General features: G+C 43.2%; 4 protein-coding genes across 4 annotated transcripts; 2 read left to right on the top strand and 2 right to left on the bottom strand.

Moving 5' to 3' along the window:
* Positions 1–1193: 1193 nt before the first annotated feature.
* LOC18015167 lies at positions 1194–4359 on the bottom strand. The gene is made up of 5 exons (XM_006396239.2): positions 3992–4359; positions 2005–3729; positions 1868–1928; positions 1530–1753; positions 1194–1396 (listed from the first exon to the last, which is right to left on the bottom strand). The coding sequence occupies exons 2-5, from the start codon at positions 3672–3674 to the stop codon at positions 1339–1341; spliced, it is 2013 nt and encodes a 670-aa protein (XP_006396302.1). The 5' UTR covers positions 3675–3729; positions 3992–4359; the 3' UTR covers positions 1194–1338.
* Positions 4360–6671: 2312 nt separating this feature from the next.
* Positions 6672–9541, top strand: LOC18015024 (mitochondrial adenine nucleotide transporter ADNT1). The gene is made up of 8 exons (XM_006396238.2): positions 6672–7067; positions 7575–7623; positions 7704–7867; positions 7977–8014; positions 8218–8330; positions 8420–8533; positions 8614–8958; positions 9055–9541. Exons 1-8 carry the CDS (start codon positions 6907–6909, stop codon positions 9136–9138), a joined length of 1068 nt encoding a protein of 355 aa, XP_006396301.1. The 5' UTR covers positions 6672–6906; the 3' UTR covers positions 9139–9541.
* A 1747-nt stretch (positions 9542–11288) lies between these two features.
* On the top strand, positions 11289–13858 carry LOC112085121 (uncharacterized protein At3g60930, chloroplastic-like). Its single transcript, XM_024154137.1, has 4 exons — positions 11289–12022; positions 12270–12558; positions 12685–13053; positions 13127–13858. Exons 1-4 carry the CDS (start codon positions 11289–11291, stop codon positions 13856–13858), a joined length of 2124 nt encoding a protein of 707 aa, XP_024009905.1.
* A 1282-nt stretch (positions 13859–15140) lies between these two features.
* LOC112085120 lies at positions 15141–18252 on the bottom strand. Its single transcript, XM_024154136.1, has 2 exons — positions 16273–18252; positions 15141–16205 (listed from the first exon to the last, which is right to left on the bottom strand). The coding sequence occupies exons 1-2, from the start codon at positions 18250–18252 to the stop codon at positions 15141–15143; spliced, it is 3045 nt and encodes a 1014-aa protein (XP_024009904.1).
* Positions 18253–18391: the final 139 nt, after the last annotated feature.

Raw genomic sequence — 18391 nt, 5'->3', positions numbered from 1 at the left:
CCATAGATTTTATTTCGTATACAGTAGAACCTCTATAAATTAATACTCGATAAACTAATAATCATTATAAATTAATAAATTTTGCTGGTTCTAAGTCGAGTTAATGTAAAAATTCATCAAATTTGATAAGATAATAATTTTTTTAAAAACTTTTCTGTAAATATATAGTCTCAACAAAAACATAAATTAATAATTATAAAAATTTGTGTAAATATAATATTCTAAAATACGACTAATGTCTTTGTTTTTATTTAAAGTTGAGATCTTATTGGTTCTCATCTCTCTAATTATTATATCATTAACTTTTATTGCTGTTTTACTATATACATTTAAAATTTATGACGATTTTTTTGATGTGATAATTGATTTTCTTACATGTAAATGTTTTGAAATGTGTTATACTATTATCTTTAATTTTATCATCAATAATAGTGATAGTAGCCATGGTTTTTTATAAATTTTAAACTTATAAAACATATATATATTTACATGGGTGATTCAATATGATGTTAAAAACTATTTTATTGTGATAGTTATGATTGTTAATCATAATATATATTATGAGATTTGTTAAAATTTTGAAATATAACACTATTCCAAATAAAAATTTTAAAAATTATATGTGGAAAACAAATGTTCTCTATATTAATATCACAATAAATTAATATCACGATAAATTAATAAAATATTATAGTCTTAATATTATTACTTTATTGAGGTTTTACTGTATATATATAGGTTTCCAATTAGACAGAATTGAGACATGGGCATGAGTTTTACTTATAATCGCGAGCTAGTTAATAGTAATCTATGACTATGAGGGGAATCCTATTAGGATAAGGATTATAGTTTATATGGAATATGGATGTGTGTAAATAATTAGAGATAACTCCTAATCTAGTTCTAAAAAGCAACTTAAGAAGTTTGCTGATGATATCACAGATTCTTTCTCCCAGTAGTTATCAAAATTATTTTAACTCTCTATAATAACCGGTTTGATCTGATTGGAATAGAAAATAAAAAGGAAGAAGAAATATTGAAAACCTTATACCGAACATAACCCGATTCGTATACAATCATAACACCCCAAGGTCCTCAATAGCAAGACCACGAAAAAAATAAAAGATTTCCCGAAAAATAAATTAAAAGAAGAAAAAAAAAAAAGAATCTTCAATCAAAATCTAACCCATGTGAGGAAAATAAATAAATTATAACCCATGTTATGAGTAGAAAATTAAAAAGCACACTTTACATTTTTAAAAACAAATAAATAATATGAAGATATGAAACCAGAGGCACAATCGTTTGATTGTGTCTTGTGACATGTGGTGGGAACTTTCATGAAGCTAATGATCTTGGAACTCTCATACCAAATCCATGCTTCACCTTTTCAATCCTGTTTCCCGTTTTCAAACATTTAAAAAAAAAAAAAAAAAAAAAAAAAAAAAAAAAAAACTCAGAACCTAACTGTGTTTTGATATCAAAATCTAAAAACTAAAAGACTGTATGTGTCTGTGTCATTTGCTTACGTTGGGGCTAATTTGCCAAGGCTCTTAAGTTCTTCCCCTGAATCTCCATCGAGGATTCTTCCCGATATGTCAACGATGTAAGAACGGTTCTTGTCTCGAGGAAGACCACGACCCACGAGTAACTCGAAATCTCTCTTGTGAAGCTCTCTTCCATTCACATACACTTCTGTGTTTCCTGCAGCGCAGCTATCAGGCATTGGATGGCTAAACTCTTCAATAAATGGCTGCAACAACAACAACAACAACAACAAAAAGTAAGTCATCTAGCTTTTTTTCATCAACTAGATGTACTGTTTTCAAATAATCAAACTGAGAGAAGAATATGTGAAGGGGCTTACAGGTATTATACCGAGACACGGTTTGCCCATTACGCCCCAGAACCCAGCTCGGTAGTCATACCTGAAAATCAGATACATATATCAGAAACTGACAATGGATTTTTTTTGAGAGTGAAGGTTGAAGTTCATGGCTTTACCAGTACTTTCCAGCTTGGATTGGTCCAGCTAATTTCTCAGCACTGCTTACTAGATCTTCCGGTATAAGATGTCCATTTACCCAAACTTCAAATGACTGATCTTCGTTTCGATCAGTAGAGGATCTCGTTGTGATCTCCGTGGAACCAGACTCGCGACCTTTTCCGCTTCTTGGTCTGTTGTTGTCATCTCTTCCGTTTGAGTACCTTGAATCTTCAGAGATCTCGGTGTTGGAGTATCCGTTGTATGAAACCTCTGTCTCTGTAGCTACTACTGATTCCGGCTTTAGCGAGTCCTGTTTCATGAAAGACTCTTGCTTGATATAACCCAACTCTGCCATTCCGTACGCGAGTGCAGCTCGGTTTACATTGGAATATTCAAAAAGTTCAAGAAGACTGGCACTCTCGGGAGCAGCCGGTGCTGGAGGAGCTTTCGAGCCTTTAACTCGTCGACGAACAGATTTGACCTCTTTTTGTTGTTGTTCGCTAGAAATGCTCCATCTTTCTTCATCATCTGAGTGTTGAGATTCAGACTTAATGCTTTGCGTAGTATCCCGGTTTGATTCCTGTATTGGTTCTTCTTCATCCTTTCGCGGAAAATCGCTACCTGAGTTGTTCACTGTGTTGTTTGTCGCGCTTCTATCTTCAGCCTCTAGAGAGACCGTGTTGTCTGTTTCCTCATTACCAGAGGAGAAAACGAGTTTCTTGTCGACGATTGTGAAACTAATAACTTGAGAGCAAGCACCACATTGAAGCTTATGTTGCCTTTCCTGAGCCAAAAGCTTCTTCTTAGGCAAGTAAAGCAGCTCGAAGCAACTATGACAAGCGATAAAAGGAGCACCACCAGCAAGAGGATGGCAACGACGAGCATCACTATCCGAAACAGCTTTCTTAACATACCCACGAGCAAAAGCCCCACCGCCCATTTCAGAATCAATATCACTTGGCCACCTCGCAAACCCACCTCGAGGACCTGGAGAGCTCATCAAACTGTTATTATAGTTGTGAACAGGTGGACTGTAGGGTGATGTGAGTTTCTCGCCACGATGGTGAGAGGAAACAGGGCTGTACGGAGGCATATCACTGTACCTACTCGGTGTAGCTGGAAAGTATGAATGTGGCTCAACTATATCAGAACCAATTTCAACGTATTGCCCTCCTCCAGGAGGATATGGACGAGCCATCTGATTAGGGTAGTGACCAGGAGGATACCAGCTTGGATTTGGAACCGGAGGTGGTCTTCTATGGTTATTGAATCCATAAGGATCTTGATGATGATAGCCTTGAGGATGCATTCCAGGGTAAGGAAAAGGCTCTGGATATGGATGGTAATAAGAAGGTCCAGGATTAGGAGGACCATGGAGATGGACTGGTCTGAGGAATGGCTGATTCGGAGCTGTTTCTTTTGGTTTATCAACCGCATTACCACGAAGGAGATGATCTTTGATTGAATCTAACCTTCTTAGAAGCTCAGCTCGTTCTTGTTCTGTATACTCAATTGGGTTCCTAGACGAGGAATCTGATCCGTAATTTGGCTCTCCAAGCTCGTTTTTCCCAGATCTTTGAGACCCATGTCGCGAATGTTTCTCCTTGAGGCCTGTTTCTTCTTCGCTTCTTGAAGAGCCAGTATCTGATCTACCATCTGCTTCGTATGCATCACCTCTTGACCTCATCAGCTTCTATGATCAAATCCAACAAGACTGCTTCTAGGGTTTTGCTTGTTTTCAACTGCAATTTAAATAAATTCCTCGATTTCAAATCAAATTCGGATCCAGCAACATGTTTCTCCGATCGATATATTAGCATCGAAACAACATATCTCGTGTATAACAACAAAGCTATCAGACGACTGAAAAAAAAATGAAAATTTCAATCACAGAGTTGAGTTCATGGGCATAATCACAGAGAAAGCAAAATCGATTCCTCGAGGATTTCTCAGTACCCAAAACGAAGAATTTCAACAGGTTATAAGGTTAATAATCAAACGAACCTCGAAGAATGGCCGTCGCTGAGTTAGGTGAGTAGAGACGGATTTGATGATCTTCGGTTGAAATAAATGACAACGATAATCAATTAAACCATGCCTTAATCACTTTAAAAGCAACCAATTTCTTCAAAGAGGTTTTTGCAAAATTCAGAAGAAATTAAAGTCAAAAGACTCTTCTTTCTCGAAGTAGTATAAAAGATTTAATCGTTTCTTGGGATTAAATGTCTGCTTACTTACTACCAAACTTGAGCTGTAAGGTTTTAAAGAAAAATATACTTAAAAATTAAATGCCAACTTTTCTCGCATTTTCCTTCTCTTTCCCGGGAATCTAAAGACAACAAAAATATATTGATGATAAGATTTGAAAATATAAAGGAGGGGAAGATGAGAAATGAAACGATGAAGCAAAAATCAAACTTTGATAGTTTTGATTTTGATTATCCTTTTCAAGATGATGGACTCTGAGCGCGTAGGTAAAAAAGCGCGTGAAAGTAGAATCAGAATTAACGTTGAGCGGACCGGGTCACGTTGACCCAAGGGATAAGGAGACGACCAACCAATTCATAAATTTCGTTTTTTTGTTTAAAGGGAAATCCAAATTCTAGATGAGTATGACTTTTTACCGACAAGTAAATAAATACATAATTTTCCAAAAAAGTGAACTACAAAGAATGCCCAATTACGTAGTGGGTCAAAAATATTATTAACAAAGTTACCGGTTTTCATTATTCATGATCAAACATACTAATATCTGGGTCGTTTTGACAAAAATAATTAAAAACAAAACAAAATCTTCACATAGTTTTTTTTTAAATGCACAAAGCTTCATGTCCTTTTGCGAGTGTCTTTGTACGAAAAAAAACTAGCTAGTCTAATGAAGTTATAGTAGTGAGTAAATTATTATATATATTAACAAAATAAATTCTATGTCCAAAGTTAATGCTTCTATGTTACAAGACGTGCCCTCAAAGCTTTTACTTTTTTTTTTATTTTTTATAAGTTTTATTTATTTAAAAGTTCACAAATTTTCTCAGTTAAATTAATACTAGTAAAAAGAAACAGGGTTTCAGTACCTTCGGGCTTCGGATAACCGTAAACGTTTAAGTAGTACTTCAATTTCTATCAAATGTGAATATTTGTGTATAATAAAAATGATATCGCATAGTGTAGGTCGCCTTCTGACTATTTTTGTCGTGACAAAAGCTACAGCTGTAAAGTCATCTCCTGTACGATCATTAAGATCAAAGTCCACTTGCCATGTATATATATATATATATATATATACTTATATGCATCAACAAGTCGAATCCGTCGATATTAATTTGCAATTTGATATACTTAACGTTGACTAATGACTAGCAATCAATTGATAAGAAAAAATAATTAGTGGACAGAAATTCTCTAAAATACGAGCTGTTTCGGCCTAATACCGGCCCGGAGTTCTTCCCCTTTTAACGGCCCTATCTTTCGGGGTCCATAACAGGCTCCACTATATGGGCTTTAAAAGAGCAGAAGATATCCAAACAAATGATTATTACATGTTAATAACTGGACAGTTCAAGTAGTGGGTATTAGCTGTTGACCTTTTTTGATGTGTGATCTAAAGACTTATCACATAGAATAATAACTAGCCATAAGGCTTTCGGTATTTGATTCTTATCAATTGTGGTCCTACATCATCCACTTTTATACTGTACACACATCTGTGTATATAATTTTCTTCTATAACTAATGTAACTAAACATAAAAAAACTCGTTGTGTAACTTTTTTATGTGTTAGGGTGATGTTTCCATTTTTGGATATGGCCCCTCCAATTCCGAAACGCCGAGAAAAAAGATTTAATGACAGTTGTAATTTTATCAATTGATACATGATATCATCTTGGGAAAACTTAGATTCTATTTGCTATATCTAAAAGGAGAAAACGTTGGAAAAATAATTATAGATATAATTCATCTTTTGTCATTCTTTCCATATTAAGCCCAACATTAGTTTTAAAAAAGGTAAATAAATACTATAACTTTTTCATTACAGAATGAAACTGAAACTGTATGTGGAGTATGTATTGTAAAAGTATTTAAAATTATAAGAAATTAATTTCGGCTTTTATAGAGCCCAGAAATTTATGTGGTTTGAAACTTACATCCTTTAGTAACCAAACAGATCAGCATGGAAGCAGATCAAGCACTAAACCAGTTACACCATCTTACGTGGCGTACATAGATGAGGAGAGTATATCTTACGCGCTTAGTAATGTGCGTAGGATAACACTTGGTACCACAACATAAGGAAATTTTTGCAAAAAGATCCTTGAACTAACCATATTCTGCGTATAATCTCCTTAAACTACGCAAGAAGACAAACAATTCTTTATCTGATCAAACCCCTTAATTTAATAAAATTTGAGTATGTATATAACAGCACTGCTTATACTTTTCAAACTTTTAGTCGAAAAGACATATTCAAACCTGTTCCTGTTAAAAATTATACACTCTTACAATTATGTTACTCAAATTTTCAACCGAATAACATACAAACATGAAATTCGAATTTTTGAATAATTAGAAGTAAAGTTTTGTGCTTTTCAAAGTAGAAGGGCTATTTTACAAAACATGGGTTAGTCTAGGATTTGGTTTGTAAATTTCCGTAACAAAAGGTTGCCATTAAAACGGCGTCGTCAGGCCAGAGGCTTAATCAGTAGTAGGTTGTGTCTTTTGGCTTTTATCATCGCCGCCGAAACAGAGAGAAAGAGGGTAGATTTGATCTCTCTTTTCGATTAACTTAAACGGAAATTTCTGTTAGGGTTTCGATCGTTGCTGGAGAGATCGAGGAGTGGCATAACTTGTGAAGAGATCTTAGGAGGGATCGTAATCGTATTTGGTGTGATTGCGATTTATCTGTTGGTGGTGATTTCTCGATGGCATCAGAGGATGTGAAAAGGACCGAATCGGCTGCAGTTTCGACGATCGTTAATCTGGCGGAGGAAGCGAAGCTAGCGAGAGAAGGAGTCAAAGCTCCGAGTTATGCTATCCTTAGCGTCTGCAAGTCTCTCTTTGCCGGTGGCGTCGCTGGTGGAGTGTGAGTCGTTTATCTCCTTTTCCCTACTTTTATATCGATTCATTAGAGGGAAGTTGAGAAAATGAAAGATCTCGTGAAATGTTGACTAGGATTATACATGGGTTCTTCTAATTTGTTCGAGAACGATTGAGAACTCATTGATTCTGTCCTCTTTTTACTGTCAGTGTTATTGTTTGTTTTGTCGTAGGTTTCCATGAAAAATCGGAACTTTATTGATGTTGATCTGGTTGCTGACTATCTATAGTAGATCAGTCACTTTTTTTTTTCTTCCTCTCCTTGAGATTGAAATCGTTGCTTATAGATACGGGTTTATGTCTAAAGGATTAGCATGATTTATAAAGGTACAAGAGCAGAAATGTCCATCTTTACTTTATTTGGTCGAGTCCTGTGATTGACATATAAAAAAGAGAGCAGTTAGTAACTTTATCTTTCACTCTTTGCGTTATCTTTCACTCTTTGTTTTTCTTTTCCCGTTAATATCTGAACAGAGATGCCTGTTTTTATTAGGTCACGAACTGCAGTTGCACCTCTGGAAAGGATGAAGATATTACTCCAGGTTTTGTTCTTCGTTGATGCCTTTTTGTTTTGGAATATATAAATAATCGGAAGCTTAACCTGGTCATTGTCAATATGCAGGTCCAAAATCCGCATAACATAAAGTACAGTGGTACAGTTCAAGGGTTGAAGTATATTTGGAGAACCGAGGGCCTTCGTGGACTGTTCAAAGGAAATGGCACCAATTGTGCTCGTATTGTTCCAAATTCGGCTGTGAAGTTTTTCAGCTACGAGCAAGCTTCAGAGTTAGACCTCTAAACCTATTTAGACTCTGTTCTCTTGAGTTTTCAAAATACTCAATACATGATTTAATTTTTGTCTAATCTATGCTCACTCTCTCTCTCTCTCTTGTAGGGGCCTACTGTACCTGTATCGCCGGCGGACAAAAAACGGTAAACTAATTTCGGCAGAAGATTTTTATTATTCCCCGGTGAAGAATCTGTGATATTACATATCACTTTAGTCTTAAATATAAGTTGCTAATTGAAGCCTTTGGAGCTATGTTGAACTCATATCACAATTTTTTTCACATCGATGGTACAACAGTTGTCTGTTCATAAATATTATGGTACATGGGTTTATGCCATTTCTGCAGAAAATGCTCAACTCACTCCTCTTTTACGCCTTGGAGCTGGTGCAACTGCTGGAATAATAGCCATGTCTGCAACGTACCCGATGGATATGGTTCGTGGAAGGCTAACTGTTCAGGTAACTTTTTATACCTCAACTTTGTAATTGCTGGAGCCGTTTACTATTTGGTCATCGTGTTAACTATGCAAACTTGAATATGTGCACAGACCGCAAACTCTCCTTATCAATATAGAGGAATTGCACATGCTTTGTCAACTGTCCTGCGAGAGGAAGGTTTCCGGGCCTTGTACCGTGGTTGGCTTCCATCAGTGATTGGAGTTGTAAGTCTCATTTTGTTTTCCTGGATCGAACTTAACACTACAAATTTGCCATTTCATGAGACCCTTTTGACAAAATGCAGGTTCCATATGTGGGCTTGAACTTTGCTGTCTATGAGTCCCTGAAAGACTGGCTAGTCAAAGACAATCCGTTCGGACTTGTAGAAAACAATGATCTGACCATTATAACAAGACTCTCTTGTGGTGCTATAGCTGGAACAGTTGGTCAAACAATTGCTTATCCACTCGATGTGATTCGTAGGAGAATGCAAATGGTTGGGTGGAAAGATGCTTCCTCTGTTGTCACAGGCGATGGGAGAAACAAGGCCGCGCTTGAATACAGCGGTATGATTGATGCATTTAGAAAAACAGTTCGTCATGAAGGCTTTGGAGCATTGTACAAGGGTTTAGTTCCCAACTCAGTCAAGGTTTGTTTCAAAATAACAAAACCCTTTTTTCTTTTCTTTTCTTACACAATAAACATTTTTCCTCAAGGGTTTGTTTTTGTTTTCGTGTTTCTACAGGTTGTACCATCGATTGCCATTGCATTTGTGACATATGAGATGGTGAAAGACGTTTTAGGAGTGGAATTTAGGATATCAGACTGAGAGTCGTTTGATATCTTCAAGAAGAGAGCAGCACACTTCTATTTTTGTAGCCGAGGAGACAGAAGAGAAGTTCAAAATTTAGGGGCTTTATTTATCTCCTTTCAGCATCCGTGGAAGGATAAAAGGCTATAGGGCTTTAGCCAAACTTTTTTTTTTTCCTTTCTACTTATAGATTGGGTTTTTGCTTTTCTTCTGAATCAAATAAGTCAGAGACCAACTATATCAAACCTATCTGGTACTGGAGTTTGTGTTAGATGCTTTGGTTGGGTCTTTTGGCATTGAGTTATCATTATTGTTATGTGACTCATATTGGTAACTTGCCGATTAGTTGAATAATTCCGCTTTTTCTGTAGTTTTCTTAAGAATTCGTATCGTGTAAAATAAAATTCATGTGTGCTAGTCTCAGTTTATTTTTTATTTTTTATGGTATCTAAGAATTGTTGAAGAGCACAAAACGAACTTTGATCATATCTCAATATATTATCATAAACTTGGATACTTTCATAACAGATGTGTGAGCCAAAACTCGCACAACCAAAGATTTGTAAAGAAACTAAGGGATTGGAAACTTCTAGGGTTTATCGCCAAAGACAATAAGATCAAAAGAGAGATTTTCTTGCTGTGAAAGTGTTTCGTTCTTATTGCTTAGGTTTGCTAAAAAGTTGGCGGAATGAATTACATACACCACATATTTATACTGATTTTCTAAACCGCCTAGCCGAGAATCTCGGGCGAGATTTTCGGAATATTTCCTTATCGTCTCGTGCGGCTGACCGACTTTGCATCTCGCCTAGGGTTTTTCGTGGGCTTCGCCTCTTCAAGGCTTCGACTCGGCCCGTCATGCTTTCTTTACGGCTCGGCCCACTTGGCATAATTCGCTCCACCTCTCCGCGGCACGGCTCGACCCAGGTATTTAAGACAGGGGCTCGGCCTATGTTATGTTATACGGCTCGGCCCATCTCCTTCTTCTCGGCTCTCCCACCTGGCGATCGCGGCTCTCCCGCCTTTCTCGGTAAAAATGGCTCTCCCACCTTTATTGGTGGAAACGGCTCTCCTTCTTGCCTTGGTGAGAACGGCTCTCCCGTTTTGATGATCACGGTTCTCCCATTTTCTATACTTAGTTATTTTGGGATGGTTTATCTGTGTGGGGTGGAAATCGACCCCAACAGTTAGCCCCCCAGCTCGTCAATCTCGGAGTCGAGAGTGACGAGGTACATTACTCCTGACCACGAGATAAACCATCGAGCCGAGCTGCTACGACACGAGCCCAGATTCATGTTTTGGGAGTGTGAGTGCCGAGGTGTTTCCAAGGAGTGCCGAAGATGCCGAGGCGAATCAGGGACGAAGCGATTTGGTGACGGTTATGCCGAGCCGACTATATGGCTAGGTGTTTCGAGTGAAAGCTCATGCCGAGCCGTGTTGTTAACGACGAGGCGTTTCAAGAACAAGGGTCAGTGCCGAGCCGGTTAACGACGAGGCGTTTCAAGAACAAGGATTTGTGCCGAGCCGTTTAACGACGAGGCGTTTCAAGAACAAGGATTTGTGCCGAGCCGGTTAACGACGAGGCGTTTCAAGAACAAGGATTTGTGCCGAGCCGGTTAACGACGAGGCGTTTCAAGAACAAAGATTTGTCCGAGCCGTTTAACGACGAGGCATTTCAGGAAGAATAGTTAATGCCGAGCCGTTTCGTTTAACGACGAGGCGTTTCGAGAGAGACAGATAATGCCGAGCCTTTTCGTTAGACGATGAGGCGATACAAGTGAGAGAGAGTCTATACCAAGTCATTTCGTTATCCTGGGTACCCTGACTGTTGGTCTTCCGAGAGGAAGTTCCGGATCTTTCGGCGCGTGCCAACGACGCAACCCGGTATGACCAATTCGCCGCGGACCCTACGCGCTGTTGGACGGTTTCCCGAGGTTCACGCGGAATTCACGCGCCTCGTTTTTCTATAAATAGGTGCCCTCCTTCACTTCTCCTCATTATTTCCCGACTCACTCGTTTTTACTAAAGGTAGCTCTCCCTTCTCTCTTCTTTCTCTCTCTAGTTTATTTATTTTCCGGCTAGGGTTTCCGAGGTCTCCGCCGCTCCAGATCTTTTTCCGGTAGAGGCTCGCCGAGTCAAGTTGTAATTCATTGTAATAGTTGTGAAGTATGTCAAACCGTTCCGACGACTCGTTAGATCCGCTTTACCACTACGAGCCGAGCCGTATAGACGCCGAGGCAAGGGGTGCGATGGATTCTTCCGAGGCGTCTGCTTCGCCGAGCCGTTCTCACCGTCCATCTGACGAGGCGTCAAATGATGAAAACCCATCAGATGTCGGCTCTCCGGATGGCGAGCCGTCGGTTTCGACGAGCCATCCCCAGGATCCCGCTCCTAACGAGGGCATTAACCGAGCCGCGCTCAAGGCCGAGGAGGAGGCATTTCCCTTTGATCTTTTCGAGGCGAAGCTTGAGTTGGAACGCCTCCTGGCGTCCCGAGGTGCTTCCACATCTGGGCGAACGCCGAGAGTTAAGAGGCAAAAACCCGACCCGCCTGGGTCTTCACTCTGCTCCCTTGAGTCGCTCGAAGTGCTGAGGCATCGCTTCGGAATATCCGAGGCGGTAGAGTTCGTTGTACCAGAGAAAAGCGACCGCGCCGACAACCCTCCAGTGAATCATTTCACTCTGTACGAGGCGTTTTTCGAGCTTTGCTTCCTCTGGTTCCCAATCCCCGGAGTGATCCTCGAATACTTTTGGAAACATGGGATCTCGATCGGGCAGATTATGCCGAGGGGACTGCGGCATATGATCGGCATTTTAGTCCGAAGCTTCAAATGCGGTCTTGACATTGAGCTGAACCACCTGCTGAACTTGCTGGAAATCAGGAAGGCTCCGAAAGGAAACAGGTTCTATATTTCCAACAAGGCGAAACGACGGATTATCGGCGGTTTTCCCAGCAAGGACCAGCTCTGGACTGAACGCTTCTTCTACGTTTTAGTGAACGAGGCGTCGGTCGGCGAGGATTACGTTTGCCGAACCAAGACCGCTTGGGGACCACTTGGTAGCCGACCCGAAGCTTTGCCTCGACTCGGAGATTCAGTTCAAACTTTCTTCCTTTTCTGACACTTATCTTTTTTTTGCTTTGTTTTGCAGTTCGGTGCTATCTTCCCCCGATTCCCGACTGTTCACCGTTCGAGATTCTCTTTCGGCGCGGAAGGTTAACTGGAGAAAGAATTTCACCCTCGAGAGGGTAGAGAAGGCGCGAGCCATTCTTGCAGGAGTTCCCGTCAGCTCTTCATCCTCCAGTTCCTCCAGAGATACCTGCGAAAAGATGGTGATCTTAACCCTCCGAGAAAGGAAGAGACGCGAACAGGAAGAAGCCGCTAGACGAGCTGCCGAGGCGGCTCGGGCGCAGGCCGAGGTGGTTCCGGCGCAAGCCGAGGTGGTTTAGGCGCAAGCCGAGGCCACCCCTCAAACCGACCCGGCGAACCGGGATGAGACGACCCGAGCTGCGGAGGGTAATACGACCGAGGTGGTCGAAAGAGATGTGGCGCCCGAGGTGGAACAGGGCAAAATTGTTCCCGAGGCGTCTGGGGGCGATTCAGCGGTTCGGAACAAAGAGCCTTCGAACTACGCTATTCTAACCCTCCCGAAGTCGACGAGGCCCCCGACTTCCGTCGTGCAGAAACACGACCCGAGCCGAAAACGTTCGGCTGCTGATAAAGCGAAGGGGGTCGCTGTTGAGAGGGACGAGCCGTCAAAGAAGAGACGGAAGCCGACGTCCGGAGAATCCGCCGCGCGCAAGTTGGTCGTCGATGACCCCGACGCCTCCACCATAATGTTCTCGCGTGTAAATAACGCGAACACGCGTCTTCCTTCTCCGGAGAAGTTGAGGAGGCCGAGGTCCTACGGCGCAATGGCGCAGCGCGGGACCAAGGTACATTCCATTTTGCTTTCCTTTGCTTTCGTGAATTTTCGCTAAGTATTTGACACGAGTTTATTTTCTGCAGTTTGTCGCGGCCATTAACGACCTAATGGCCGAGTACGAGGCGGACCTGTCTAAGGTTGAACGTCGCTTGGCCGAGGCCAAAATTGAGTCCGCATCGTCGAAAACGAAGCTGGAAGAGGCTCAGACCGAAGCCGCAGCGGTAAAGGGGAAACTGGACGAGGCGACGGCCAGGGCGTCCAGGCTGGAAGAGGAGAAGATCGTCCTGCGTGCAAACGTAGATAAACTCTCCGCCTCGATCATTCGCCTTGAGGAGGCGAGGAGAGCCAAAAGTGCCGAGGTGGCGATGCTGAAGAGGCGTATCGAGGCCAAGGATGCCTTGTTTGATGCTAAGGTCAAGAGGGCGAAAAAGAAGGCGAGGCGAGAGCTTACAGCGAAGTTTCAAGAACGCCTCGCCAAGGTGGAGGAGGGTCTGGTTCGGCTTGAAAAAGCCAAGAATGACGAGAATGATCTGGGACAGATTAAGGGCAATCTGGCGATGATTGCCGACCTGAAGAAACCAGATGCCCCGACGCTCGACGACGAGGAAGCAAAGCTGAAAAGCTGGGAAAGCGAGTATGCCGACGAAGGGGCGTACAAGCGCATTGCTTCCGAGATTCGGGGCGAGCTGTACTATTCCCCCGTATCGCCGGACTCGGTCGACACCACCTTCGGGAACAAGCCGCTCAAAGAGACAGCGGCTAACTTAGGTGTGGTGGACCCGAACGGATCGAACGCGGGCACGCCAGTCCTCTGAAACCTCTTCGCCGAACGTGAGATGCAGTCCGCGGCCTGATTCTCTCTGCTCTCCCCTGTCTCGTCTTTAATCCTTTTGTACTTAGGTTTTTTTTTTGTTTTTGAACTCTCTTTGTAACTGATGCCTGGACGGCTTTATCCATCTAACATTTTACTTTCGTTTTATGAATAAGTTCTCTTTCCCTTAGCTGTTTTAGGATTTGATGTACTTATTTTCAACCCTTGGAATAGAGAAAATTGTTGAGGATAAAACTGTTGTAATGATTTTAACTGCTTCCTTAGCCGAATCCTTTGAAAATGATAGAAGTACTGGCTAAGGGTTGAGTTCGTTTAAGGACATCGTTTGGATTCTTAATCCCGAAGTGGGAGTTAGTTTTGTGGAACATCTTTTAGGTGATGCTGGAAAACTTTTTAAAGTGATAATGTCGAGGCGACTTTTTGTCTGGTAATGCCGAGCCATTTTTTAATGACGAGGCGTTTTTGCTGCGTATTTTGCCAAACCGTGTAAACGACGAGGCGTTTTTTCGCTTGGCGTGACGCCGAGCTGTATAGGCGACGAGGCGTTTTGCTTTTGTTAGCCGAGGTTGAAGTGTTATCGAACCTGTCTAAGGACCGGTGTTCTCGAGTATGTTTACCCGGGTTTAAGAGTTTACTTCGGTTTTTAGAGAAAGCGATGTAGTCTCGACTTATATTCTCGTGTGCGATAGTAAACCGTGGCGGCCAGATACGTTTTTGGTCTGATATTTGTATAGCGCGCTTAATTTTTATCTGTAGAGGATGTAACTTGCACCCTCGTCCTAGGAAATGTGGTAAAAGTCCGTTTAGAGAACTTTGTACTTGTTGCCCCGTTGTGGCCAGCAACGAGGCTAGGCGTTCAGAGGCTTAGTTTGCCGAACTAAAATTGAGTACCGATTAGGGTCCAAGGTAATCGGGTCATGATATCATGCCGAAGTGGTATGATTTCTTGCCGAAGTGATGAGTGATAAAATTTAAAAATTCGAGCTTGTTACAATGTGAAGCTAGCCGAAGCGATAATAGTTTAACTAGAAATCAAGTGAAATAAGTAGATGATTAAAAATGAAGTGAGAAATATGCCGAAGTGGCGACGTTCCTAAATCGGTAAGTCAAAATAATAGAGTTTAGAGGAGGTATGTGTATATGTACCCACTCCCCCCCCCCCCTTTTTAGGGGGGGGACAGCTGAACCCGTCCGAAGACGGGCTGCCTACGTACCCTTTGCAGGGATCAAGCCGTCCCGTAGTTCATGATGGTCGTGCTGTATCCTTAGTGATAGTATTTCTTCAGATGCATTGCGTTCCATGATCTTGGAATCGCCTCGTCGGCTAGTGTCGCGAGTTCGTAGACTCCCGGACGAACCACTTTGGTGATCTTGTAAGGACCTTCCCAATTTGCTCCGAGCTTTCCTGCGTTCTTCTCGGCAGTATTTTGGAAGACCTTTCGGAGGACGAGCTCTCCCTCTTTGAATCTTCGGCTACGAACGTTTTTGTTGTAGTACCGCGCCGTTGCTTGTTGGTAGTTCTGAATTCGAACTAGGGCTTGGTCGCGCTTTTCGTTGATTAGGTCGAGCTCATCTAGCATCATTAAGTGGTTTAAACCTTCTTGTCCTGGTAGAAGTCTTCGTCGAATACCTGGGAAGTCCACCTCGGGGGGAATTACGCACTCCGATCCGTAGACCAGAGCGAATGGAGTTTCCCCAGTGGCTCGGCGCGGAGTTGTCCGATGAGACCAAAGGACTCCTTCGAGTTCGTCTGCCCACCGTCCTTTCTTCTCGTTGAGCCTCTTTTTCAGACCATCGAGGATCGTCTTGTTGGCTGCTTCGGCTTGTCCATTCCCTAGAGGGTATCTTGGCGTGGATTTGCTGAGGCGGATTTTCCACTTCTTGCAGAAAGCTTCGAAGCGTGTTGAAATAAACTGGGATCCGTTGTCGGTGACGATCTCGTAAGGGACCCCGTGTCGGCAGATTATATTTTTCCAGACGAAGTGTTCGACCTGAACATCTTTTATACTTGCGTAAGAATCGGCCTCGACCCACTTGGAAAAGTAATCCGTGAGGACGAGCAGAAAACGCTTTTGTTTCGAGCGATATAGAGGTCCGACGATGTCCATCGACCATCTCATGAATGGATAGGGCGACGAAATTGACGAGAGCAGCTCGGTAGGTTGGTGAATTGTTGGAGCGTGCCGCTGACATTTCTCGCATTTCGCCGTGAATTTCTTGCAGTCTTTGACCATCGTAGGCCAGAAGTAGCCGTGCCGTTTTATCTTGATAGCGAGCGACCTTCCGCTGGAGTGGTTACCGCACGCGTCGCTATGCACCTCGTGCATGATCTTTCGTGAGAGGCCCCAAAAATCTCCATTTAAACACCTCGCCATCGACGAGGACATATCATGCTGCCTGAGCTTTAAGCTTGCGGGCTTCCCATTTGTCGGTTGGCGCCTCTCTGTCGGCGATGTACGTTGGGATGGCCCCGAGCCATTCTTTGTCGCAGCCGTATTCTGGCTCGGCCGACGAGGCGTCTTCCTCCATCGGAATGGCTTCGTCGTCTTCTGGTTCTTGTTCAGGGGGATTTATCAGCCGAACTCCTTCTACTTCTTCGATGCTAGGGCGTTCGATGAATTCGACTGGGATCGTTCGTCGGAGGTCCGGGTCCGAGGTTGAAGCGAGTGCTGCTAAGGCGTCGGCCGAGGTGTTTTCTCCTCGGGGAATGCGAGTGAGTTCGAACTCATCAAACTTTTGCACCAACTCCCGGACCACTTTGAGGTAAGCGCCCATACGTCCATCCTTTGCCTCGTATTCTCCGTTGAACTGACATGCTACGAGCTGCGAGTCGCAGAAGGTTCTTATTTTTCGAACTCCGATTCCTTGTGCTAGTCGTATGCCGGCGATCAGTGCTTCGTATTCCGCTTCGTTGTTCGAGGCGTGAAAGTTCAGGCGAAAAGACTGCTCAAGTATTTCTCCGGTGGGAGAGGTAAGGCGGATTCCCGAGCCATGTTTAGATGACGAGCCGTCGACGTGCAATGTCCATACTTCGTCTAGGGTTGGCTCGTTTGTTGCTTCGGCCGGGTGTTCAATGAGGAAATCAGCGAGCACTTGTGATTTTGCAGACGACCTATTCCGATACTCGATGTCGTATTCGCTCAGCTCTATGGCCCACTTGGCGAGCCGACCGGATTGGCTTGGGCTGTGCAGGATCGAGCGCAGCGGAAGGGTGGCGAGCACAACAATCGAATGCGACTGAAAGTATGGGCGCAGCTTGCGAGCCGAGACTACGACGGCTAGGGCGACCTTCTTGATTTGTGGGTAGCGGGTCTCGGCGTCGGTCAGTGTTTGGCTGATGTAGAAAATGGGTTTTTGCTCGGATCGTTCTTCTCTGATTAATACCCCACTTACAGCTGTAGCAGACACCGCGATGTAGAGGAAGAGCGGCTCTCCTTCGACCGGTTTTGCTAAGATTGGCGGACTCGCCAGATAAGTCTTCAGTTCTTGGTAAGCCGTCTCACATCGTTCGTCCCATTCAAATTTCTTGTTTCCTCTGAGGGTGTCGTAGAAAGGCAGGCATTTGTCCGTGGAACGGGAGATAAATCGATTTAGCGCAGCGACTCTCCCTGTTAACCTTTGTACTTCGCGCTTCGTCCTTGGAGAGGGCATTTCAACTAACGCCTTAATCTGCTTGGGGTTTGCTTCGATGCCTCGGTGGGTTACCAGATAGCTGAGGAATTCTCCCGAGGTGACTGCGAACCTGCACTTCGCCGGATTTAGCTTCATGTTGTGCTTGTTCAACTGTTCAAAACATTTTTGTAGGTGCGCGACGTGGTCTTCCTCCTCGAGTGACTTAACTAACATATCGTCGATGTATACCTCCATAGTTTTCCCGAGCTGAGCTGCAAACATTTTGTTGACGAGCCGTTGATACGTTGCTCCTGCGTTTTTGAGCCCGAACGGCATGACTTTGCAGCAATATATCCCGCAATCGGTTATGAATGCCGTTTTTTCCCGATCATCAGGATGCATCAGGATCTGATTATAGCCGGAGAACGCGTCCATAAACGTTAACAGTTTGTTCCCCGCATTAGCCTCGACGAGCCGGTCGATATGTGGCAGGGGAAAGCTGTCTTTTGGGCACGCCTTGTTGAGGTCGGTGAAATCCACGCAGACTCGCCACTTGCCGTTCTTCTTCTTCACAACCACCGGGTTTGCGAGCCAGTCCGGATATTTGGCCTCGGCGATTGATCCTACCTTGAGTAATCTCTCAACTTCGTCGTTGACTGCTTTAGCTCGTTCTGGACCAAGCTTTCTTCTTTTCTGCTTGACTGGTTTGAAGGTTGGATCCACATTAAGCTCGTGACAGGTTACGTCGACGCTGATGCCTGGCATGTCTTCCGCTGTCCAGGCAAAGGCATCGATGTTTTCCTTGAGGAGGGAAAGGAGCTTGCTTCTCAGGGGCACCGCTCTGGATGCGCCTCGTCTATGCACACCGAGTCCACTGCATCACATATCGGCTCGGTGCGTGTTT

The sequence above is a fragment of the Eutrema salsugineum genome, unplaced genomic scaffold, assembly GCF_000478725.1.
Source record: "Eutrema salsugineum unplaced genomic scaffold, Eutsalg1_0 scaffold_3, whole genome shotgun sequence".
In the NCBI taxonomy this organism is placed as follows: domain Eukaryota; kingdom Viridiplantae; phylum Streptophyta; class Magnoliopsida; order Brassicales; family Brassicaceae; genus Eutrema; species Eutrema salsugineum.
Note: the sequence above shows the minus strand (reverse complement) of the source record. Positions and strands in the feature narration are given on the sequence as shown.